Source organism: Myodes glareolus, chromosome 18, assembly GCF_982192425.1.
Source record: "Myodes glareolus chromosome 18, mMyoGla1.1, whole genome shotgun sequence".
In the NCBI taxonomy this organism is placed as follows: Eukaryota; Metazoa; Chordata; class Mammalia; order Rodentia; family Cricetidae; genus Myodes; species Myodes glareolus.
Genome location: NC_142043.1, coordinates 56,589,118 through 56,614,569, shown reverse-complemented (window position 1 = coordinate 56,614,569; position 25,452 = coordinate 56,589,118). Strand labels below are relative to the sequence as shown.

The 25,452-nt window shown below is 47.1% G+C and overlaps 1 protein-coding gene and 1 long non-coding RNA gene across 2 annotated transcripts in view; one reads left to right on the top strand and one right to left on the bottom strand.

Annotated features, from left to right (window-relative positions):
* Positions 1-10,832: 10,832 nt before the first annotated feature.
* On the bottom strand, positions 10,833-13,188 carry LOC146890846 (uncharacterized). Its single transcript, XR_014998358.2, has 2 exons — positions 13,036-13,188; positions 10,833-11,048 (listed from the first exon to the last, which is right to left on the bottom strand). It is a non-coding gene; the product is annotated as an uncharacterized LOC146890846 (long non-coding RNA).
* A 50-nt stretch (positions 13,189-13,238) lies between these two features.
* Ube2d1 (ubiquitin conjugating enzyme E2 D1) overlaps positions 13,239-25,452 on the top strand; it is a 30,257-nt gene continuing 18,043 nt past the window's right edge. Inside the window, exon 1 of the mRNA XM_048451523.3 lies at positions 13,239-13,389. Within this exon, the coding sequence (XP_048307480.1) occupies positions 13,366-13,389 (24 nt within the window). The 5' untranslated portion in view covers positions 13,239-13,365. The remainder of the gene's footprint in view (positions 13,390-25,452) is intronic.

Genomic DNA, 25,452 nt, shown 5'->3' with positions numbered 1-25,452 from the left:
GTGAGCATGCCCTTGGTTTCTCGTTCTGTCCCACTGGTCTATGTATCCACCCTGTTTTGATTGCTATGACTTTGTCGCATGCTCTCAACACCTTCCACTATGTTGTGTGTTGTGTGACTGACATTTACCCCCCACCCCATAAAGATCTACAACTGTTATTCCCAGTTCCGTGAAAAATGTATCTTATCAAGTACGCAAATTGCTGAGTAGTGTCTTAATAATACTGATGCGTCCATTCCTAAACAGATGTCTTTCAACTCATGTGTGTATGTGAATGGATTTGTGTGCATGTGTGTATATATGTAAGCACATATGTGCATGTATATGAGTGTGTATGTGTGTATGTGTGTTTGTACGTTTGTAGGTGAATGTACGTATGTGTGTGTTATCTTCAATTTTCATGACCAGTATTTCGCAATTTTCACCTCAGAGATCTTTCACCTCTTTGGTTAAATATATTCCAGGCCTTTGGTTTCCGTTTCCCGATGCCTGCTGTAAATGGTTTCCTTTCTTGATTCTTATTTCAGATAATTCACTATTGCACAGCAATACCAGTAAAACCACTGATAAGGGGGTGGATTTTATACCTGGCTATGCTGATACATTCGGCTGTTGGTTCTAATGGCTTTTAAGTGGCATCTTCGGAGTTTCTATATATAAGATTAAAACACACAGTGCTCTCAGATGCTGACTGAGCCAAGCCTCCGCCCTCACCATGAGCTGTTGCTCAAAGTTTTCTGTGGAGACGAAGAGAAGGAAATGCCGCAACTATGAACTGCAAATAGAGTCTCTTTGAGTTCTGGAAGGGGCAGCTGTGCAAGACCCAGTCGGACACCTCCTTCCTTGTGCCTTCGCTCTGATTCCCACGACTTTGAAAACGAAGGGACTGTCAACAAGGAGACAGGCACCTTCCAGTAGATGGAGCTGGGCGGGCGGGAGGCTAAATTTGACAGTGAAAGCAATTCCAGCAATAGGCTTAGCAGCGGCTTGCAATGCCGCCTCGACTCAGCTCAATCCAGCACAGAGTCGCTCTCCACCTCACCTAACCACAGGTGAACTTCGGAGAAGCTAAGTAACGTATCCAGTTTCACCCAGCTGCTGCTGAGAGGGTTTGGGAGTCAAAGTCAACCCTCTCTGACTCTGAAGACTGAACTTCCAGTAGATTCCTTTTTCACTCCATGCTAGGTATAGATGAAGGCCAGAGGGAAGAAAGCGTCTTTGGATGAGGCTAGCGAGTGAGTTGAGAGCAAAGAGAGCAAACAGCAAAGGAAAAAAGATGCGGAAGAGGAGAGCTTGGAGGGGAGAGTTTGTTTCAGGTTTTTGTTTTTAAGTTTTTGAGCATATATGAAGGTGTATGTATGTGTGTGTTGTGCATGTGTTGGTGTATGTACACATGCATGTGCATTCATGTAAAGCCAAAGTTGACAATGAGTATCTTCCTTCCTTTATTGCTCTATCTAGGCTTTTTTGTTTTGTTTTGTGTTTGTTTTTGTTTTGAGACCGGTTTCTCTGTGTAACAGTCCTGATGACTGTCCTGGAACTTGCTTTTTAGACCAGGCTGGCCTTGAATGCACAGAGATCTGTCTGCCTCTGCCTCCCGAGTGCTGGGATTAAAGCTGAGCACCACCACCGCCCAGCTTACCTAGTTGTTTTTACTTCATGAATGGGTGTTTGCCTACACGTATGTCTGTGCACAATGTATGTACATATGTATGCATGCCTAGTGCCCAAGGAGGCCAGGCCAGGGTGTCGAATCCCTGGGACTAACTGGAGTTACAGATGGTTGTGAGTCACCCCGTGGGTGCAGGAAATTGTGCCTGGGTTCTCTGGAAGGGGTTCTCTTAACCCCTGCACCAATCCACCTACGTTATTTTTGTTCGTTTGTTTAGAGACAGTGAATCCAGAGCTCAGTAATCGGCTAAACTGACCAGCCAGAAGGCTCCATGAATCCAGCAGCCTCTGTCTCCTCAGGGCTAAGGGTTCAGCCACCCTCTACCACTCTCAGTTATTTAAGTGGGTTCCTGGGATCCGAACTCAGGCACTCATGTTTGTACTGCAGACACTTTTCCAATGGAGGATTTCCCTTTGCCGTGTTTCTGTGGGTTTTGTTTTGTTTTGCTTTTTGATGGTGGGGCGTTGAATCCAGGACCTTGCGCACACTGGGGGAACATTCTGCCAGCAAACTGCACCGCCAGCCCTTGTTCTTCTGACACAGGGTCAGGATGCCCTTGAACTCACTGTGTTGTCTAAGCTGTTCTACACCATCCTTCTGCCTTCACGTCTTGACTGCTGGGCTGACAGGCACGCCCCCACAGCAGGCTACTTATTTATTGCTGTATATTGGTATTGCCTAAGTAGAGCACCTTCAGATATCGCTAATCACTAGTTCATGATTTTCAGCAGTCAGGAATCCAAGCTCCATTCCAGGATCTCTTGAGTCTAGAATAAAGACGTTGATCAGACTGTGGTTTCACATCAAGACTGTTTGTGGAAGGATTTACTCCACCCTCGTGGCCATCCGCTCCCCACAGTCTGTAGCTTGCTACTGTTCTCTCTTCCTGTTTTGTTTTTTATCCCAAGGTCCTCCTTGGATTTTTACAACATGAACCTCTCCAACAAGAGCCTTGAAGAATGTAAATGAGTGAAAAGTTATATTTATTTTATACAACTCATGATAATAAACCCATTGTAAATAGAGACTACATTTTTGTTTTCCGGCTGTCCAGACTCAAATAATCACACAAAAACTATATTAATTACAACACTGTTTAGCCAGTGGCTCAGGAATATTTCTAGCTATCTCTTATATCTGAAATTAACCCATTTCTATTGATCTGTGTATTGTCACAAGGCTGTGACTTACCAGTAGTGTTCTGGCATCTCCTTCAACAGTTACATGGTGTCTCCCTGACTCACCTTCTTTCCTCTTCTATCTCTGCTTGAATTTTCCACCTTGCTCTATTCTGCCCTTCCATAGCCCAAAGCAGCTTCTTTATTAACCAATGGTAATAACACATATTCACAGCATACAGAGGGGAATTCCACATCACCCCAGACTGAAGGACAGGTGCTACAAGGGTAGCAAACAGGCTCATTCTGGGTATCAGTGAGAATCCAGCTCCCTCCTCCAGTCGCTCTTCCCTGCACCGGCCCTTACGTCCATGGTCTGAATATTTTTATGTCAGTTACCCCGTGAGACCATTTGACCCCTGACATTCTTTGTGACTTTCGATCCTATGACTTTAGGAAGCTCCCAGGTTTCTGCTTCTGTCGGGCATCTCTCTGGACTGATTTCGGAGAATTTCTTTCTCTCACTTGAAAGACATGATATGATAGAAAGATCTGGGAGCTTCACCTCATCAAAGCAAACCTTCTCTTGCATCCAAGGCATGATGTCCCCTGTCTGTCTTCTCATGCTGGATTATGGGTATGGGGGTTCAAGGTGGCACTAGCTGTTCAGCGCATCAAAAGAAAAGTATATGAAGAGGACAGGGCGAGAACCCTGATGTCTTGGCCTGTGCCACCAGAGAATGACAAATCAAATTTCCAGTGAAGATAATGGAGACAACTTTGGTCCATGTGTGATGAACCCACTCAGAGACAATGATGATGAACTCCTTCAACAATGTCCTCTCCCTAAACCCCGTTCTCCCTACAAACCTCCTCTCCTCCCCACACCCCTTCTGCTCTTTCTGAACTCTGTCCCTTCCCACCCATAACACAGCCTCTGTCTCAAATGTTTACAGAAGTTTGACGTCTGCTCGCAGATTCCCCACCCTCTCTTAAGACAGGAAGAGCCAAGACCTCACTCCTGGCCATCACCGCTTCTCAAGGATTTCACAGGAGCCAAAGGACAGAAGCCACCTTCCTCTAAGACGTCTCTACAGACTGCTCTTTGCCCTGTCCCTGGTCCTGTGTGAAAGGGGACACCTTTTCCCCCACCCCGTCTTGTGCTTGCAGAACCCACTATGCTTCCTTTGTATGCAGTGCAGGTTCCAGCAATGTGAGCGGATAGGAACCAAGAGCCATGTGCCTTCGGGGAGGGCTGCCTTGGTAGAGCCTGCAGGACTGCCTTGGTAGAGCCTGCTGGGACAGTTCAAAGCACTAGTAGATCCACTTCCCACTTCTACAAGAAAATAATGACATTTCAGATGAGATTGCGGGGAAGAAAAATAAGCATCCGTCTTTATGAAGGATTGCATGATGCTAACCTCTAAAAATCTAAAATTCATATATCATTTGATCTAGAAACTCCACGTCTAAGAATCTGTCCTAGAATGGATTCACATGTATGTAAGCGATGTAAGCTTAAAATTATTACATGGTATTTTGTAATTGCCAGTGTAAAGAGATGGCCTAGAAGTGAACGAATGGAAGTCAAATGAAATACAGCGTAGAGCAGCCAGAAGCAGTTATTAGGAGGCAGCTCTGTTTATACCTCCGCAGTTAAACCTCCGCAGTTAAACAGGCAAAAATATGCATTCTTGAGCTAGAGCTCAATAGAAAACCCTCCGCAGTTAAACAGGCAAAAATATGCATTCTTGAGCTAGAGCTCATGGGACTTTGGACTGACAGCTTAGGAACCTGCATGGGACTGAATTAGGCCCTCTGAATGTGGGAGACAGTTCTGTGGCTTGATCTGTTAGTGCGGCCCCTGGCAGTGGGGCCAGGACTTATCCTAGGTGCATGAACTGGCTTTTGGGGGCCCATTTGCTACAGTGGGATACCTTGCTCAGCCTTGATGCAGCGGGGAGGGGCTTGGTCCTGCCTTAACTTGGTTTAACAGACTTTGTTGACTCCCCAAGGCAGGCCTTATCTCCTTTGTGGAGTGGATGCGGGGCATTATGGAGGGGTGGAGGTGCGGGGTGGGGGAGAATGGGAGGGAGGGTAAAATGGGGTTGGTATGTAAAATGAAAAAAAATTTTCTTTAAATAAAAAAAAATATGCATTCTCTGTGTCCATGGTCCCCAGTCCTGGGAGGAATATCCCTGCACATAGGTGCATATATGCAATAATTTAAGCATCATATGTTTTCAAGAAAAGTCAGTGTCAAGTTTTATTCCTAAACACCATGCTATAAAGAACTGTTGTTCCGACTACAGGAGTGTTACCTCCTCAAATCCAGTCCTAAACCTGAAGCTGCCCGGGAATGATGGGCTCTCCACTCCCTGAGTCTTTCATGATCGTGGCCAGCAAGCACAAGGAAAGTGGGGTTTGCCTCCTTACCCAGAAGACTGCTGCATCTGTCTGTTTAGCATCAACCACAGAGCGTTCAGATGTCTCCAGGAAGGGCTGGGGACCTGGATTAGTGGTCGACTTCCAGCTTAGGCTAGATGAGGCCCTGAGTTTGACCCCAGAACTGAGGGGGGATGGTAACCTCACACCTTTCCTGTTAAATTTAGATCTATTCTTTAAAGACTTTAGGACTCCACAGGTGGTGAGGGCGAAGCCTCCCAGGAGACCTCAGTCAGCTCACAGTACCCTGATCTCACGATCTAAACAAAGGTGTCTTGCTAAGTTTGAGTGGGAGGACGGCCGTCCACAAGACGGGAAAGCATCCCAGGTAAGACCCAGCACAAGGCTGATCAAGGGTTCGCAGGCAAATGTGCTAATTAGAAGTTCCCACCTGCATTACTAAAATTCAGTGGATGAAAATGTTCCAGGCTTACACCTCTATGCCTATAAAAAAAAAAAAGTAGTGAAGACATTTTTTAAATAGATGGATTTTATGTTGTGGCAGGTATGTCCACATAAAGATGTAGAACCCACAGAGCACCATAGAGAACACACACCGGACTGTTTCACCTTCAGTTAGTGTCATATTTTGGAAGATTGGAGAGTCTGATCCCTGCCATTTCTTAGTATTGTCTATTCTTCTTCCGTTCTCTGCAGTGAGCCCCCCTCCAGGGGGCACCTACTTGCTCATCTCGGCACATATGCAGTCAGCATGCCACATCATGTAATGGTCACAGCTGAACTCTACTTAGGGCTCTAAACCCGGGCATCGACACAGGTGACCATGTTGGAGCTGCTCAGATAACAAGCCACAAGGATCCCGGCAGTAAATGACAACTCTTCAGAGGTAATCTTACTGGTTCCCTGCCTCCGAAACTGGGTGCTGGGTCCTAGAATTCCTTACCTGAACTCATTTTCCCTTTCCCTGCAACCACCCCCCTCTTCGGAGTGTATTGTTAGAAATGTCTAGAAACTATTCCAAGACCCCTCACGCTCTGAAACCCGCCAGTGGCCCGAAACTTTAACACCAGATGAAGGAGGTGATCTTTAGAAGGGGTGAAGACGACAGCTGTGCTCACACTCATCCCCCTCGACTTCCTACTGAGGCAAGAGGGGCCGCAGTTGAGGTACCTGGTGAAAATGGGATCCTGCGTGGGACCGTTTCGTGAGCACAATGTCCTGAAGACTCAGTAAAGGTAGCTTGCCAGAGTTCCCGCCTTCTGAAGGCCTGTGGTGTGGGTTCGAGGCTGAAGGAACGCTGCATCTGGTATTCTGAGGGTTGAGTGAAAAGTCCCTGGTAGCCTGGCTGCAGAGGAGGAGCCGGGAGAGAGAAAGGAAGGGGAATGGAGGAGGAAGGATGTTGTGGAGTAAAGATTCAGACAGCAGAAGCCTAGAAAGCTACTGGGGTGGGGGGCAGCAAGACAAAATGGGGGACCGCAGCAGGTAAAGGTATCTCCCACCAGGCCTGAAGACCTGAATTCCATCCTCAGAATCACATGATGAAAGTAAGGATCCCACCCTCCCCAAAACTTGAGCTCTGACCTCCATTCATGCATGTCATGTGCACACAGGTGCACATACACTTGTGCCTATGAAATAAACAAATAAATAAAATGTTTGAAAGGATGACATCAGGATATATTATGGAGTATATTTTCCCTGGGGTAGTCTAACCAGGTAGTCTAACCAAATCCCTTTGGCAGAGGGAACTATCCCTTCTCTGCCTTTCCGTGAAGGCCCTGGCAGGTGAGCGGCTCCTGGCTCTTCCCCGTTCTTAATTGATGCTAGAGTCACCTCTGCATCCATTGCCTATAATTAGCTCCTGCTCAGCTTTGCAGCAAACACAGCCAGCTATGACTCAGGGATCCTGGAAGTGGGTTTGTTTGTCAAAGGGCTGTGTCTTGTAGACTTGTTCAACAACCGTCCTGGAATTAACATGCTTATTACAGCTTACAGCGGGGGTGGAGGTTACAAACATTCCCCTTTCGGTAAACTGCAATCGACTGTCCTGTACGAGTCTAAGAATGAGTGACGTCATCCGTGGCACCAAAGGCGATTGGGCAGTGATAGGCAATGGTTCTGCAGAGGAAAGAGTCTCAGAGTGTCCCAGTGTGAGAGTCAGGGCTAAAGGCTCTGACAGGAGAATTTATACCATAACCCAACATGACATCAAAGAAAAAAGATACTACAGTTCTGAAAATTCATGTGGAGGTCACAAGAGTCCTGGGTTCTGGAGAAATTGTTAATGGAATTGGAATAGAAATCCTTTAACAAGGATTGTGGGCGAAGCCATTGTTTTCCAAACTAGTTTAATTATTAGAAACACGCCAACAGTTGCTCTCTCTCTGTCTCTGTATATATGTATGTGTGTGTATACATGCATGTATATATGGGTTCACATGTATGTGGAAACCAAATGTCAAACCTCGGCTCTCCTTCCTTAATCAACAGACACCTTATTCCTTGACAAAGTCTCTCACTGGTCTAGAACTGCTCAGTAGACGATGCTGACTGGCCAGCAAGTCCCAAGGATCTCCCTCCCCAGAGCTGAGATTACAAGCATGCACCACCACACCCTGCCTTTTTATGTGAGTTCTGGGGGTTGAACTTGGGGCCTCATGCTTGTGAGACAAGCACTTTCCTGACAGAGCCCAGAAGCCATTTTCTCTAACAAGCTCCCCTACGAATCCAAGCTTTGTAACTACGTCTTTTGAACACACATCAGCCCTCCACACTGCAGGGTGGGCTCCTCTCACGACCAGACAAGGGATGCTGTCAAGCCAGTGTCCCCAAGCCTCCCAGTGACCGTAGAGAGCAAGACGGCTGGACCTCAAGCCTGTTCACCCTTTCCAACCATCTTGGGCCTGTCAAAAAATACCCACCTGCCTCAGCGTGGACTGTCAGGAGCCTGTCCACAGGGCACCATGCCTAAGTGGGGGTCAGCCCTGTTTGAGAAGGGCCACTTAAAGCTCATCCCTCTTTCCTTCTCCGTTCTCCTCTTCGCCCTTCCCTTCCTTTCCTCTCTTCATTCATTTTTGAGACAAGGATATAACCTAGGCTGACCTCACTATGCAACCAAGGCTGGCCTTGAACTCCTGGTTCTCCTGCCTCTGCTGCCGTCTTATCAGGATCACAGGCATACACCACTACACCTGGCTCATGACGACTTTCTTTTGATGAATTACAGTTAGGATCACAGGTAGGTTTTCCTTTCTAGACTTCAACAATTAAAGAAAAACAAAAACAAACAAACAAACAAAAAAAGACAACCAAAAGAATATTTAAACATCAGTTTATTGGCCATTCAGGGCTCAAGACTGTTTATTTGGTTGGTTTTTTTGTTTGTTTGTTTGTTTGTTTAACATCAGAAAGAAAAGAAATGTCGGGTGGTGGGGGCATTCAGCACTTGGGAGGCAGAGGCAGCTGAATCTTTGCAAGTTCAATACCAGCTGGATCTACGGAGTGAGTTCCAGAACAGCCAGGGCTGTTGCATAGAGAAACCCTGTCTCAAAATAAATAAATAAATAAATAGATAAATAAATAAATAAATAAATAAAGTGAAAAGAAAAGATCACAAACAGAAGCAGTTTTGAGAGAAATGTAAGGGGCACTGGGCAGAAGCACTCTGGACAGAGGCTTGTTGCTCCTGAGAAGAGTCCAGCCGGCTCTGCCTCCATTGAGGCTTTCTGCTGATTTCCAATCGGGTTGCAGTCAACACTGGCCCTATAAAGACGGCAGAGGGCCCCTGCCCAAGGATGTTTCCCCAGTCTTCTGGCCTGCAGCTGACAGTGCAGGGATTCACGAGCCAACGCCCCAGACAGCTGTTGGCAACACATGGGCGATGAATGATGATCGTATGTATGGGAGCCAAACACCTGTTACCAGCCACTCTCAGCTTTCCTGCTAAAGCCCTGCCTCCTGGGAATTCTGGTTTTACCACTGTGGGACGTCTAAACCACAAGCAGGAAAAGGCTGTGTTGTATATGAAGGCCTGCGTGGCCTAGAAACTAAGAGCTGTCCCAGAACAAATGAGAACCCTTGTCAATCCAAAGAGAGCACCCATGGGTGGAGACAACTTTTGGGTAGCCTGCTCCAAGCAAGGATAACTGCTGGGTAGCACAGCCTCTGAGAGGAGGCACAAAGGGGTTCTGCATTTGCAAAGACAGACACTTCTCCACTGAGACCAGATAGAGGAGATGCAAAATGCACAATCACAAATCAGGTAGTCTCTGTTTTAGAGAGGGCCCAGTTAGTGGCAGCCCTGGCAGCTCAGCCTCCCTCTGCTGGTCTTCCCTGGCCATAGCTATACAGCCTGGCCTCCAGGCACACATCCTGTTGACTATAGTCTTTGGGACATCTGACTAATGTCATTATGCCATTTTCTCCAAGGTCCTTGAAAACCTTCCACATGCCACTGACTCCATCAAGTGGGTATATCTTGGTGGGCACACCCTGCCTGGTTCCAGAGAGCTTTCACTCTCACACCTTTCCCTTGGTGATCTTCTTTGAAGGCTTCTACAAATGATTCAATCACCTTCATTCAGTTCCTGGACCATTACATTACTCCAGCAAGATCCTGAATCCAGGGCTGAGAAGATGGATCAAGCTAACAAGCATGAGTCTGAGTTGGGAACCCTAGCACTGGGGAGGCAGAGACAGGCTGCTCCTTGGATAAATGTATTGGCCATCTAGCCTAGCCAAATGAGTCAGTTCCAGTAAAAAGTGGGGAACCCTGCATCAAAAACAAGTTGCAGAATGACTAGAAAAGACACCCAAGTTTAACCTCTGGCTTCCACACACGTGCACATATACCTGTGCACATACATGTGTGCACATGCACGCACACACATGTACACACAAAAAAGATCCAGCATCCCCTCTATTCTGGAACTGTTTGAGTCAGACTTTAGGGACCTGAGGCTGGGGGAACCTGCAGAGGGGGCCTCCTGGGGGCTCCCTGTGCTGAGGCTAGCCCCAACCCTGCAAGTGCACGTGTCTCCACTACCCCAACTCCTTGCGCTCTTCAGCTTCAACTGGGGTTTTCTCAAATGTGATCACAGATTCTCAGCTCACAGTCAAGGCTCTTCTTGCTTTACAGATGTTGGTTGAGGTGAGGGCTCTGGGCCCTTAGCTCCTTTCTTACTTAGATAAAAACATAAAACAAAGACTTGTAGACTGCTTCAGATAGGGTTGACTCTGGGAAGAATCTCGGAAAAAGAGTGATTGTCATGATACCTAACGATTCAAGTTGGAGTGTGCCTAGAACATCCTTTCTTTGTATCCATTTTATTGAGATAGAATTAGGCATCCCGAAGCTCAAGTGTACAATTCAGCAATTTTAAGCATTGGGTTCTGAAACAATAGCCACAATCTAATTTTAGAACAATTTCATTATCTCTAGACAAGTCCCACGCCCAACCCCTTCTAAGCATGTCCACCCCTCCTCCCAGAACCTTGGCAACCTTTAATCTACTTGACAACCCATTTGGACACTTCATATACACAGACTCACACAGCATGTAATTTTTCTGTGACTGGACTCCTCACGGGCACACTGGAACATTTCTTTCATGTTAGTGCAGAATAATATTCTCCACTACAGCAGACCATTATTTTTATTGGACAGTGAAGTGTATTTTTGTTTATACATTTTCATTATGAAAAAAAAATGCACTCAGTGGGCAAGTTTTTGCCTGGTTGGCCATCTTCATTACTCTTCGTAACTTTGTGTTTAGAGGAAACCCCACCATTTCATAGTCTCAGCAGTGATGTGTGAGGGAGATAGTCTCTCTGCCCTTGCCAATACTCGCTGCCTAAAAAAGAAAAGCACTCATCAATGACAGCAGGTAAGCAAAAGTTGGAAAGGAGTGTGGTGATAAATTGTGATAGTATTTTGCACGAAGCTGGGGCTTTGGGCGTCTACATCTTTAAGCACAAGGGTGATTCCATTAGTGAGTCTATATGCGGTCTATAGGACCTCCTAGAAGAGAGAAAACTTGATGTCTGTGTCCTGTACCCTCAGGGACTTTGAGACCAAAGTTTCCTAACTACAGCGATGCTGGAGGAGAATGTGCTTCTGTTTTCTGTGGGGTTGGTTAGTACCAACCACTGAGTCATTCTTGCAGGAGGTTTGTCTGAGTTGCCGGGCAGCAAGTTACCTGGAAGTGATGCTTTGCCATGAGGGTAGCAGGCGATCTTCCGGCATGACATCAGAAAGCCATCAGCATGGGAATGCAACACTGAAGGCAATAGGGGTCCAAGACCAGACCGAACATCCCTGACTCCACTTTCAAGGATGCTCCGGAGGAGCACAAAGGTAGTGTTCCTGTCCCAGAGCACAAGGATGCTGCTCAGGCTCCCAGCTAGCCTCTGTACTGCTCTTTGCAGAAGGCAGGATTTAGCTGGTGTATCCCAGAAGCCTCTTTGACCAAGAGTATTTCCTTACACTCCCAAGCTGGGTTTTGGGGTATGCTCGGGGGTTCACTGCGTTTTTATTGTAGTGTGCATGAGCCCCTGGATTCCATGATCTGACACGAGAAGAGTCAATCTAGGGTTTGTTCCCTAGCTGAAAAGATGGAGTGGGAGGATGCCACTCTTCTCTCTGGGGGGAGGAGGCAGGAAGTGTAATAAGGCTGGTTGGTGGGAAGACACTGCCAGTGAAGTGCTGACCAGCAAGCATGAGGACCCAGTTCCATCCCCAGTGCCCATGTAAAAACGTAGGCCGGAAGGGGATTGTGTTAAGGCTAAGGAGGTGAAGTCAACAGATGTCTGGCCAGCCTAGCTCCGTTGGTGAGCCACAGGTTCCAGTGAGTGACTCTGTCTCAAAAAACAAGATGTATTTTGGAAATAATTTCTGGTGCACGCGTGTGTGCATGTGCATGTGCACGCCGTGTGTGCATACGCGCGCACGCGTGCGCGCGCGCACGCAGACACACACACACACATATAGTAGAGGGATTGGCGTGGTTCCGAACCAATGAAAACAGCACCTGGAAGAACACTGCGAAACAGAGGCAAGGCGGCAAAAGGCCCATGCCGTGGGAAAGAGACGGTGACGAGGACCTGGAGGCAGAAAAGTGGACCAATGAGCAGACAGAGCAAGACCGCTTGAGTGGGCCTCGCAAAGCCGGATCCCTCAGACTCTTCTGGGCTGCAGGCCAGCTCTAGTTTGTGCAGAGGGCATGAGGGTGGTCTCAGGCAGGTCACTGCCAAGCTCTAGAAGAGAACTTCGCGGAAGTAGCCGACCCAGCTGCGGTGACACTGTTGAAGCCAGGGCAATGAGAAACAAAACGGGATTCAAAACTACTTTGGAGAAGGAATGGGTTGACTTCAGTCATCAGAAACCTAAGTCTGACCGAAGTCATCCAGAAATCTGAGACTGACCAAAGCGAAAACCTTTTCTGCTGATGTCAAGCCCAAAAGTCATAATTCAAAGGGAGAGCAACATCAAAGAATTGAGAAAGGTTTGATGGACAGCTCAGAGGGTAAATTGTTTGCTGCCCAAGCCTGAGGACCTGAGTTCGAATGCTAGAGACCATGTAAGGGTTGGGTGTGTTGAAAGCTGTCTGCAGTCCTATTGCTGCAAGGTGGAGACAAGGAAAAAAGAGAAGGCTCATGTTCAGTGTGAGACCCTGTCTCAAAAAAACAAGGTGGAGCGCAGTTGAAGAAGATCCCTCTTGCCTCCAGGGGCAAGCGGAGACGAGATGGAGAAATCTGCAAAGGAAGTTAAGACCCGCTGCAGGGTCCGTGCGAGGAGGAGCGACCCATGGACCTCAGAAGCTCCAGAGAGCAACAGCTCACCTGCTGTACTGTTTTGCAGATTCGGGACCTTGTTCTGCAGAGCAGTTGCAAGGAGAAGCAGCCTGGCCTCAGCTGTCACCCACGGGTGACCCGACGACGTCCGCACGGGCGGCCGAAGAGGCCAAGCCTGGAACTACACTTCCCAGTGTGCCAGGCGGGCGGGGCGCGGCGGGGAGGGCGCAGGCTCCTTCCCAGCAGCGAAGGCGGAAACAAAAGAGCCCGGCGCCGCCGCCCGCACACTCGCGCACCGCGCTCGGGCGCACACGGAGCAGCCCCGCGAGGCGGCAGCCCGGGACACGCGGATCAGCCGCAGCCCCCGCCGCCTGCCCCATGGCGCTGAAGCGGATCCAGAAAGTGAGTGGCGACCAGGGACGACCTGGGCGCCCCCGAGGGGTCCCTAGGAGTCCCGGGCGCACGGCGTGGGAGGGGCGTGGGCACTAGGGAGGCCGGGGTGCCGATCGGCCCCGCACAGGTGAGGTGTGCACCCGCAGGGTCCGGGTGCTGGAACGTGGGGTACCCCGATCCCGTCGTGCCCTCTCCCGGCTGAACCGGTAGCCCTGGTTGCGGGTGCCCGTGTGGTGGCCAGATTGTCCCGGGGTGTGTGCATCCCCGCTGGGCCGGTGCTTGCCCTGCAATGGGCGGCCTGCGTCCCCTATCACGCCGTGCGTCCTCACAGTGTCCCCGGAGCCCTCCTTCTTGTGCTTGCACCCCGGACTCCCCCGGCGGACAGGGAAGGTGTGGTGGGCCTAGGGCCTTTATTCTCAGAGCGTGGGGCTGGGTCTTTCTGGGCTCTGCAGTTGGCTGGTGCTCAGTGGGAGGAAAGGGCTGGGAAACCGGGATTGGGGACGAGGAGCCAACAGAAAGCTCTTGCCCTTGCTATTTTGGTGGCTCTGCATGCAGCTGCCACTTCAGGTCACATAGCTGTACTGTGAACATAGTTGCTGATACACAGCAAGATGACCTCCTGGCTGTGATTCATGGAGAGGCAAGCCAAGCCGGTTGTTGTTTTTCTTTCTTTCTTTCTTTCTTTCTTTCTTTCTTTTTTACACCCTCACTATAAACTGTAGAGTTGAAGACACAATAGTGAGGACCACAAATTAAATCGTTTGGATGCTTTGATGCATGAGTAGAGAATGAGGAACAAGTACGAATGGTCAACCAACACACACGCTCCATCCCAGCCCTCCTCTCTTTGTATTCTTTACCGCACCCATTTCTCCCTCTGGCCTGTCCCCTTCCTCAAGTCTTCACATTTACAGCAGTAGTCCTTGCCGGGAACACAGTGTATGGGAGCGCTTTGGAAACAACTGCGCCTACAGTGGATAATGTGTTTGGTAATTGATTTCACAAGAAATGGATGGCTCCCCGAACATTTTATCAACCTTCCCAGCTACACCTCACTACAAATGTTCTGAGTTTAGAGCCGTAGTAGACAGGCATCTTTCGGTACAGAGGACAGCAACTTTTACACCCAGCCAGATTTGGGGTTCTTTTTGCATCCAAACGTTAGCTGTGTAGATCGTTGCTATTCTTTGTGCCATTGAAGGTCAACTCACTCTAAAATGGAAAATCAGCATTTATTAAGTAATGACGTTTTCTCTTTTGAAGATAGCACGATGGGGGTTTATTTTTGACCATATAAACAAACAGCCCTAAGTTTGAAGCAGCAGTCCTCACAGTGCCGACTTCTGAACGTTTACTGTAATGTTGGTTCCCACTTGGATCAGTCGGCACACATTTTTCCAAGGAAGTTTTCGGACTCTGCTTCCTTTCACAATGGTGGGGCGTTTCCATGTGGCTTCACACACAGTAGCTCTTAGGTACCATAGGATTTATCTATGGAACGTCCATTCAAAAAAACGAAACATTATTGTAAGTGCAGGCTTGATAAGTCTTGTCAGTCATGCTAAGCCCATGTATTTAACTTATGTTAGCATGGCAAACACCCACATCTTTTCTTTTTTTTTTAGTAGATATTGTTGAATAGAATATGAGCAAAGTTGTCCATTACACAGATAACATGTAAGTACAGCTGATGTCAAACCTATGACAACTGATATTTTGGAGACACCATTGGAGGTCGCATGATACTATCCTTCAGTATCAGACCTTGGCTTCCCTTTTTCTCATAGGACATTGACTGCCCCGAATCATATCAGCCATACCTGCCAGCCAGTCCTTCAAAACCAGTTGATTCTCCCATCTTACCCCTTCCTAACCTGTTGTCTTGCTGAGAACCAAGTCCAGTCTGAGCAGACTGCCTCATGATCAGCTCTCCCATGCGCATATATATATATATATATATATATATCCTCAGTTTATTCCTACAGATGGAGTTCAAGGCTAACCTTCAGGCTTTTTAAAAAAAAAAGAAGAAAAGGATTTGTGTGTTTGTGAGTACATGCCACGTATGTACGGGTGCCCACAGAGGCCAGAAGAAGGCATTCCATCCCCTGATGCTAGAGCCACAGACAAGGTTGTATGTGATGTGGGTGCTGGGAATTGAACTTGGGTCCTCTGGAACAGTAATAAGTGTTCTTAACTGCTGAGCCATCTCTCTAACCCCTGGCCTTCTGTCTTTGAGTATATTTTAAAGTAATTGGATAACTTCAGCCCCAGCCCACTGGGTTGTACTGTTTCTTTACCTAATGTATCAGGCCTTGGAGCTCAGAAAGCTAGGTTTGCAGCGGCGTAATCGAGAGTATGGGCAAGGAGACAGTCTCTAGGGCAGGGAGCGGAGGCGCTGTAGACGCTACTGCTGCCCATGAAATGCTGAATCTCAAGGTTGAGTTGGGGGTTAGCATGGTAAGATCAAAAGCCCCGATGTTCTAGTTTCTTCTCTTTTTCCAAAGAGGGGACCTGAGGCTGGAGTCGAGACAGGTTTTTCCCAGGGTTCATCTCTCGAGAAGTTATTTGGCACGTTTGAGAATAATGTTCACGGCTTCTCATTTCTCCACCTGTGAAAAGAACAAGGATGTTGGATTAAAAACGGTGTCTTTATACAAAACATGTGGACATCGGCGCTTCAAATATATCTCCGTGCCAGCGTAGACTAAATGATTTAATGCTCTAATTTAGTCACTCTGTGCCAGTCTTGCATTTCAGCTCATAAATTTGCACACCCGTGGCCTATTTTTAGACAGAGAGAAAGATGTTATTACAGTCACCTAAATCACTGAAGGAATAAAGTTTGAGCAAAATCCGAGGAGAGAAGCCTGAAGCCGATTTGAGAAGAAGAGAGCAGCTTCTCGGTTGGCTGTTATTTTTAGTTGTTTTCTAGGTGTTTCTTCTGTGAACACCGCTTTTCGGTCTTTAGTACACGTTGCTTTGAAGCATCACTTTTTCAGCCGTCAGTGTTCTGAGATAATGCTGCACGCTTTGAAACCCAGGGGAGGAAGGAGCCCTAGTACAGCCGTCATCAGCACCTTTGTCGTGTTCCTTTTGTGCTGATTTTACATAAGGAAATTTAGGCAGTGATCACACTGGAGGGTATGTGCTAGATCTCAGCCTTTTTTTTTTCTTTTGTCTGTATTCTGGAAAGTGAAACAAAAGGCTTTTCGTTCCTAAATATCGTAACACAGATAATTATTCTTTTCTGTATAGTGTTCTGTCCCCAAATGCAACATCTGGGGCTGGGAGTGTGGCACTGTGCTAGAACGCACACGTCTACTGCTCCAAAAGCCCAGGGTTCAACTGCCAACACTGCAAGAAGAAATAGGCTGCCTTTGGTTCCAAACATTGAGCACTGGACTTTTTAATAATTAATCTAAATTGTGTGCATGAACATAGATTAAAATGCAGCTTTGTACATGTCTTGGGCTGCTGAGACTTTGATTTGTGTGATTCTAAATCACGGTGTTTGTGTGCCGGTCTAGTAAACACGGTATCCTACGCAGCTTGACCCCGTGTGTCTGGGTCATCATCCAGAGAAAGAGGATCTAGCTTTTGTTCCTGGCTCTGTGGTTTTACTGACTTCTGTTTTCTTATCCACACGATGTCCCCAAGAATGACAACCACCACCACCATGGGTGGAGGTTGCTCTGCTTAACTCCATGCCAAGAGTGTACGTAACCTGCATGAGTGGAGTAGTTTGAGTCGTTCATGAGGCCCTGGATTAAGAAGCGATCTAATTCTCACTTTGTAGGCAAAGAAACAAAGGCACAGAGTTGCTAACCAGAAGGGCACAGCCAGCACAGGGTACACAGGATGGCACAGGGTATGCAGGATGGCATAGTCAGCACAGGGTACACAGGATGGCACAGGGTACACAGGATGGCACAAGGTATGCAGGATGGCATATCTAGTGCAGGGTATGCAGGATGGCACAGGGTCACAGGATGGCACAGGGTATGCAGGGTGGCATAGCTAGCACAGGGTACACAGGATGGCACAGGGCACGCAGGATGGCACAGGGTACGCAGGATGGCACAGGGTACACAGGATGGCACAGGGTCGCAGGATGGCACAGGGTCCGCAGGATGGCACAGGGTACACAGGATGGCACAGGGTCACAGGATGGCACAGGGTACGCAGGATGGCACGGTACACAGGATGGCACAGGGTTGCAGGATGACACAGGGTACGCAGGATGGCATATCTAGCATATGGAAATGGTTAGGATTCCCAGCTTGATCGTCCCTCCAGCGGTGGTTTCAGTTCAGGCTTCCTTCCTGTGGACCTCTATGTTGTTTTTCTAAGCTAAAAGTCAGTGATCTGGGACTTTAGCTCATTGGTAAAATGCTTCCCTAAGGCATCCATCCTTGACATGGTGGCTCACTCCTGTTAGCCCAGCACTTAGGAGGTAGAGACAGGAAGGATCAGTTCAAGGTCATCCACAGTTACTGAGTTTGAGGCCACCCTGGGCTATCCGAGACACTATCTCAAAAACAAACACAGAAGAAAAATGTGGAGTCAGATGGGTTTATAGAGACTAGTGCTTAGCCGTATGACATCCAACCCTGCAATTAGGCCTCTGCATAGCTAATCGTCAGCTGTGAGCAATGCTCAGTCACCCTTCTCCTCAGAGATGACCCTCATCACTGAACACTGGCGAATAACAGCTTCATTCATCTCCCCATGCCCCTAGAAGTGTTGACTCCTCCAGAAGGATTTAGAAAAACAGTTGCTGGTAGTTCTTTAAATATTCGGTCGGTATCATTTCATTGTGGAATTTTCGTGACATAATTGCCAGTTGGCCCCATTGTGGAAGGGCCTGTCATGGCTTCGAGTCGTAAACTATTCACACACGATGATAAAGAGTAAATGCTGGACTGCAGGAGGAGGGAAATAGCCCAAGAGAAAACATGAGAAGCCCAGTGTCTCTATCATTTGTGGGTGAGCAGTTTGCCTCAAGGAAAGGGGAAGCAATATTCTTTCTCAAGGAAGCCACAGTGGGGATTTTTCTACCCTTAAGCCTCTGTAATTGAACTCAGTCTTTTGCCCCTGTCTGTGCTTCTCTTTCTTTAACATAGCAAAGGTACAAGAAGATGAGAGAATGTATTATAGCTTAAAAGTTCAGAGGAAATACACGGCACAGACCCAGGTGAGACTGTTGATGCCTACCTAGGGGAGCCAGACACATGGAAACCAAAGGGTGAAAATTGCCTCCAGGAAGCCAGCAGCATCCCTGCCCCTTCGGCTGCCTGAAATAGATGCAAACACATCTGGGCCTGCGTTTTCATTCAAATCAAAAGTGATATAACGCAGTTGCCTACCAATGTGTTGGTCCTAACCCCACCCACCTTTTAAATACTGGAAGAAATGATATTTCATTGAAAACAGGAATTTGGTGACTTCTCCCTTCTCTCACCCGTTAAAGTCCTGCACAGTAGACCCAGATTGGTACTTTGAGGCGTGGGAGGCTCTCAGGCCGCGCATCAGAGAACATCACACGTGGCAGTGCAAACGGGGCTTTAGACTGCCTTGGTCTGCGTGAGCCCCGTGAAGCTGAGATCATGAATGTTTAGTTTGCTTCTGCTTCAGCAACGCACAGACAGCAACAAGGGCCTTCCACGTGCAGGAGCTCTCCTTGGGCTGGAGAGGAAGCAGCGTGGATCTAGAAGCACCAGGTTCCACTGTCTGGCCTCTTCCTGGGTACTCTGCCAAACGTTCTCTCTTCCAGTTCTATGTAGGTTGCTTCTCTTAAGGATACCATGTTGCTTATTGAAAAGCAATAAGCAACAGTAGAAGAATTCATGATGTAGAATCTATTTCTCAGTGTACATGGCTGAAAGGAAAGATGCGAAAATTACTTACTAATGAGACCCAAAGGCAACTCTCCCAGAAAGCCCCAGTCTTGCATGTCCTCTCTCTTAACACCTGAGTTTAAATCAGTGTTAAAATTTTTACTTAATAAATTCCAACTCTACTTCATTAAATAAATAAATAGATAGATAGATACATGTGCCCACCAGTCATTCATACACAAGGTAAAATGTTCTGCCCTTGAATACAGAGTGTCAACACTCATTGTTTTCTGCCTCAAGTAGCTACAGAGTAAACAGTTAGTGGGGTCCAGCCTCGGTCCCGGAGAAGCACCCTGATTAGTTTTAGTTTTGATGTTTTGAGACAGAATATGTATAGCTGGCCTCAAACCCGTGTTTCTTCTGCCTTGGCCTCCTGAGTGTTGGGATCATAGGTGTGCAACACCATGCCCAGTTTAAGATGGATTGTTTCCAAACACAAACAATTATTAAGTGTCGTGGTCCGGGACCAGCCAGGACCTAAATTATTTCTCGGACCCGCAGGGAGGCGTGGGAATAATTGAGACACGATTCACGTGGCTTTATCAGGAGGGAGTTTTAAGTGAGCCGTTGTGAAATCCTGAGTTCACATTCTGAAAATTCACCCATGTTTATTCTCCAAACAACTTTTATACCAAAACGTAAACTGAGGGGGGTAGCAGGATATACGTAGGTCACTATGGCTGCTCTGTATGTCTGCTTTGTCACATAGACTGAATTAACACCTCTTTCCCAGGTGATCTCCCAAAACTACAAAGAAGGAGCAGAGCGACATTGGCAAATGCTGACCCTTTGTTTAGGATGGTGTCAGTTTATCTCGAAAGGCCAGGTGACCCCCTTCTGTGTTGCAGGTGCAGACTGTGGCCAGAAAGTCTGGCTGCCGTACCATGTAGAAATATGGGCCTGTATAAGATGGCCCTACAATTAAGTGCCTATTCTTTGCCAGTTATTAAGAAGGGAACTCTAGGGGCTGGAGAGAAAGATGACCCAATGTGTTTGGTCTCACTCCAGAAGACCAGAATTTGGTTCCCAGCACCCACACCCTGTCATGAGACATAGAACTGCCTACAATTCCAGCTCTAGGGCACTCTTGCCTTCTTTTCATCTCTGCAGGCAGCCACACACAGAGACATAATAAAAATAAATATATTTTTTTAAAAAGAATAGAGCTCTGAAAAGCACTATTAGTAACAAGTGCTTGGAAGGTGTGTTCATGCTTTACATACATTTAAAAAATGAGTTTTCTCTTGTTTTTTTTTTTTTTTTTCTGAAACACCATCTTTCTTGGTACTGTGAACTAAATGGTGGGCTTTGATAACGTAGGACTCAAAACGCAGAGGAGGCTGCAGGGATGGCTGACTGATTACGAGCACTGGATGCTCTTCCTGAGGACACTGGTTTGATCCCCGTACCCACATAATGGCTCACAGCTGTCAGTGACTCCAGCTCCAGGGACTCTGATGCCCTCTTCTGACCTCCACAGGTTCAAGGCATGTTCTCATGCAGTCAGGCAAAACACCCATACATGCAAAATAATAAAAATCATTTACAGATCAACCTATAAAATAAATAAATAAGACTAGGCGGGGAAAAAGGTAATAGCAAGCATGTTCCTTGTGTCTAGATTCAGCTGTGCGTTTTGTAAAGTTGTACACAATCATTTCCTGTCATGTTTTTCTTGGTTCTGGAAATGCTCTGAACACAAATGCTCCTGAAAGCCTACGAGGTGGTGTTATTTTCTTTCTTTCTTTTTTTAAAAATATTTATTTATTTATTATGTATACAATATTCTCTTTGTGTGTATGCCTGCAGGCCAGAAGAGGGCACCCCATTACAGATGGTTGTGAGCTACCATGTGGTTGCTGGGAATTGAACTCAGGACCTTTGGAAGAGCAGGCAATGCTCTTAACCTCTGAGCCATCTCTCCAGCCCCCAAGATGGTGTCATTTCAAACCTTTTGTGATAGACAAAGGTCAAGAACAGGGGAGTCGTGGAGATGAGTGTGCTCTGGGTACCACAGTCCCGGGGTGAGTGGCTCTGGGGTGAGTGGCTAAGTGCTAGAGCAGAGGTCAGACAGTCTACCTTGTCCTAGCTTTATCTTCTGACCTTGGCTAAGAGAACTCCTTATTTTCACCATCTAGAAACTTCGTGAGTGAGCACGATCATTTCACTGGCCCCTCTGTGGATCTGTGTGCTGTGTACACTACCCGTATGTGTGTTTGCATGTGTGCATGCATGCTATCATTCTCTAATTCTTTCCTCCACTGTGGTAGGGGGATTGAACCCAAATGCCATGTGAAGCTCTCTCCCAAGAAGCAATATCCAGAGCCTCCCCTTTATAATTTGAAGCAAACTTAACTGTCATTTGCGGTTGTTGTTGTTCAGCAAACATCTCAACTTGTCACCAAGGTAAAAACTGAGTTGTGTGCCCTGCAGCTATAAGAGAGAAATTCTATTGACTCTTAGCTATGGGGACTTTTCAGTGTTGGCATCATACGGTGTACTGTAACATTTGTAAGTCTTCTGATTACGGATCACTTATTTGTGATGCAAATAAGATGTGTTTCTATGACAGGCTAAGAATGTAATGTGCTTTTCTGACTCTTTTTGGCTTCCATCTCTTTGACAGGTGTCTTTTTGTCCTTTAAGGGTTGTTTCTTCCAGGTATTTAGAGTGTTGCCTTACATAGTTGCCTCATCTGTGGAGTTTTAGAGATCCTGAGTCATGCATTTATAGAACACCTTCTGATACAAGGTATACTAAATGAATAAGGAGCTCCACAGGAAAGTAGACATAGCTAGTCAGAAGGGCAGGACAGAAACTGCTACTATAAATAGATGGACGTAGGGAAATACCACAAGGAAAGAACAATGTATTTATGCAGGAAGGAAGCCAAATGAGGGTAGGGCAAATTCGTTTGGAGGAAATCAGGAGCTCTTCAGTGGGAAAGATGGACTTAGACTTCGATCTGGAGGGACGGGAAACGATCCGAAAGACACAGGGAAGCCCTATTTGTACAGAGAGCTATAGAATCGAAGGCACCAGAAACCTCATGACTAATTTGGAGCAGACAAGCATGCCTTTGGGAAGCATTGGTGAGGTAGAGCGTGGGAGGACCTGGAAGGGCCATGCTGAGAATTGTATGCTCAATATGGAGTCTGCCTGGTGAAGCCATGAAACATTCACATCTCCTAATCTGGGACTGGCTATGCATCCTTGCCCTTAAAGGATACAGTGTCATTCCGTGTGTGTGTGTGTGTGTGTGTGTGTGTGTGTGTGTGTGTGTGTGATTCTGATGAATGTTCTGAACAAAGATGGGCAAGCTATTCTGGGAATGGAGTAAGGACCACTGAGGATGAGAGAAAACCTCTGAAGATAAAAGTTAGGTGGGTACATGCCAGGCATAGTGGTGCACACCTTAATCCCAGCACCCGGGAGGCAGAGGCAGGTGGATCTCTGTGACTTCGAGGCCAGCCTGGTCTACAGAGTGAGCTCCAGAGCCGGGCGGTGGTGGCGCACGCCTTTAATCCCAGCACTCGGGAGGCAGAGGCAGGCGGATCTCTGTGAGTTCGAGGCCAGCCTGGTCTACTGAGTGAGCTCCAGGACAGCCATGGTTACACAGAGAAACCTTTTCTTGAAAATACCAAAGACAAAAACAAAAAAAAAGTGAGGTTGGTGAAATGAATGGGAAGGGGAGAGGGGGAGAGGGAAGAGAGAAAGGGAGAGGGAGAGAAAAGAGGGGTATTGAGAATTGAATATATGTGTGAGTTGAGAGGTGAAGTGATCAAGAATCTTCCTAAGAGGAAGCTATGTTGAAGCCATGATGAACAATACAGGCATGATAATACTTTGAAAAATTGAAAGTCATTTTGAATAATGCAGTCTGTCTGTCTTTCTTTTTGTCTCTCTCCCTTTCTTTTTCTCTTTCTCTTTCCTTCCTTCTTTCTCTTTCTTTCTCCATTTTTTCTATCTATCTTTCACTTCTCTTTCTTTCTCTCTTTCTTTCTTTCATTCATTCATTCATTCCTGACTGGGCCTAGCTATGTAGTCTAAGTCTGCTTTGAAGTTACTAAGTAGTCCAGGCTGGTTTTGAACTCATGACTCTCAGTGTCTTGAGGTTGGAGAACCATCATCCCAGCTATAAACCTTATGTTGAATGGAAACTACTGCAGAGGCTCGACATGGCGGCCCTGTGAGCATGTTGGTGTCAGATGTGTGTTAGGTGGAAAAACCCAAACAGCTGTTTGTGTTCAAGTGTTATCAATGAGGGTCCAAGCCAGGTTGATGGCAGGGAGGGAACATTGGAATGAGAAGGTAAGACAACTGCTGGTCTCCTCTGGAGCTGCTCTGACCCACTCTTCCCTGCCTCCCTTGCTTGGCCCTTCAAGTCAAATCTTAGAGATTATCTGGCTGGGAGTCTCTTCAATTCCCCCCTCCTCATCCAGCGTGCTCCTGGAGGCTTTAGTGGGGTCTTTCCGACTCCTCATCCTGATAGGTCTCTGCTGCTGTGACTACATCAGACACTTTCACCCCGTGGACCTCCACTGGGTTGTGTGAAGTTGCCTGCTGGACCCCTTTTGGGGAGGGATGAGGACTGAGGAGACTCAGAACTCTGGTGGCCTTATTAATGAGAGGGCGTGGGAAGCTAGGGTGGTCAGGATGGGACAGAGTCAGAAACCCAGAGCTAGAATTCAGGTCACTTTCATGGGTGACTACTGCCTTTTAACTTTAAGACTTCCTCAAGAAGATCCATATATCTCATGGATTTGTCTAAAGTGTGTTTTACTTATGTGATTCTTCTGAGGGAAATATATATATATATGCAAGTGTATGTTTATAGAAGTAACTGAGTAAGGCTGGGAACATGACTCAGTGGCTAAAGCACTTGCCACCCAAATGTGAGGACCCCTGAGTTCCAGTTTCCCAACGCCACATAAAGCTATGGTAGCATGCATGTGAAATCCTGTAATCCTAGCACTCCTGTGCTGAGTTGGGTTAGGAGACCGGAGAATCCCTGCAAGCTTGCAAGTCAGCTAGCATGGTGTGCACAGAGACTCTGCTTCCAACAAGGTGGAAGGTGAGGGCCAACCTGAGGTCGTGCTCTGTCCGCCGCTCGCCCTCCCCCCCATGGTACACACAGACATGGTACACATATTCACTACACATGAATACACACACACACACACACACACTCAAGTTTTAAAAAGTTAAAATGAAATAAAAGGACTGTTGGAAATTAGACACAAGATAGCAGTTGGGGAATACAGCCATTGTGGCTGCTCAGAAGTCTGGGAAAGTGGGTGCTGAGATGACGTGTGGGTAAAAATGCTCCCAATCCTTACCTTTAAATTTTGTTCTAAATTGGACTCTGATGCTGATGCACAGCAATGGGACAGAGGCACCAGGGTCATTGCTGTCTTCACTCCCCTACCCCGTACCCAGGAATTTGTTTATATTTGTTGACCGAGGTTTCTGTCCCACCCAATCCCACAGCTGTTCAGCCCCAAAGAAACACACAGAGGTCTACATTTATTATAAACTGGTTGGCCTATTTGCTCAGGCTTCTTGTTAACTCTTACATCTTAAATTAGCCCATAATTCTTGTCTGTGTTAGCCATGTGGCTCGGTACCTTTTATCAATGAGGCATTTTCATCTTGCTTCCTCTGTATCTGAATGACGGCTGCAAACTGACCCTTTCCTCTTCCCAGAATTCTCCTGTTCTCGTCACCCTGCCTTTACTTCCTGCCTGGTTGCCCTGCCTATACTTCCTGCCTGGCTATTGACCTATCAGCGTTTTATTAAAACAATACAAGACCATTGTCCCACAGCATATATTATCTCTTTAGAAAGCTGCCTTGGGCTGGGACAGTTGAATTAGTGGGCAAAGTGCCTGCTATATGTAAGTGGGGACTTGAGCGCCCATATAAGAACCTGCTTGTAACCCTAGTTCTGGGGAGGCAGGCAGATTCACCAGGCTCATGGGACAGCTTACCTAATCTACTTTGCATGTTCCAGGCCTGTGAGAGACTATGTCTTAGAAAAACAGCAGGGCCTCTGCAATGGCTCAGTGAATAAAAGCACTTGCTGTGTAAATCTGACAACCTAGGCTTGATCCCTGGAACCCATGGGAAGAAGCCAGATGTGGGGGCACACATCTGTACCCTTAGCCCTCCG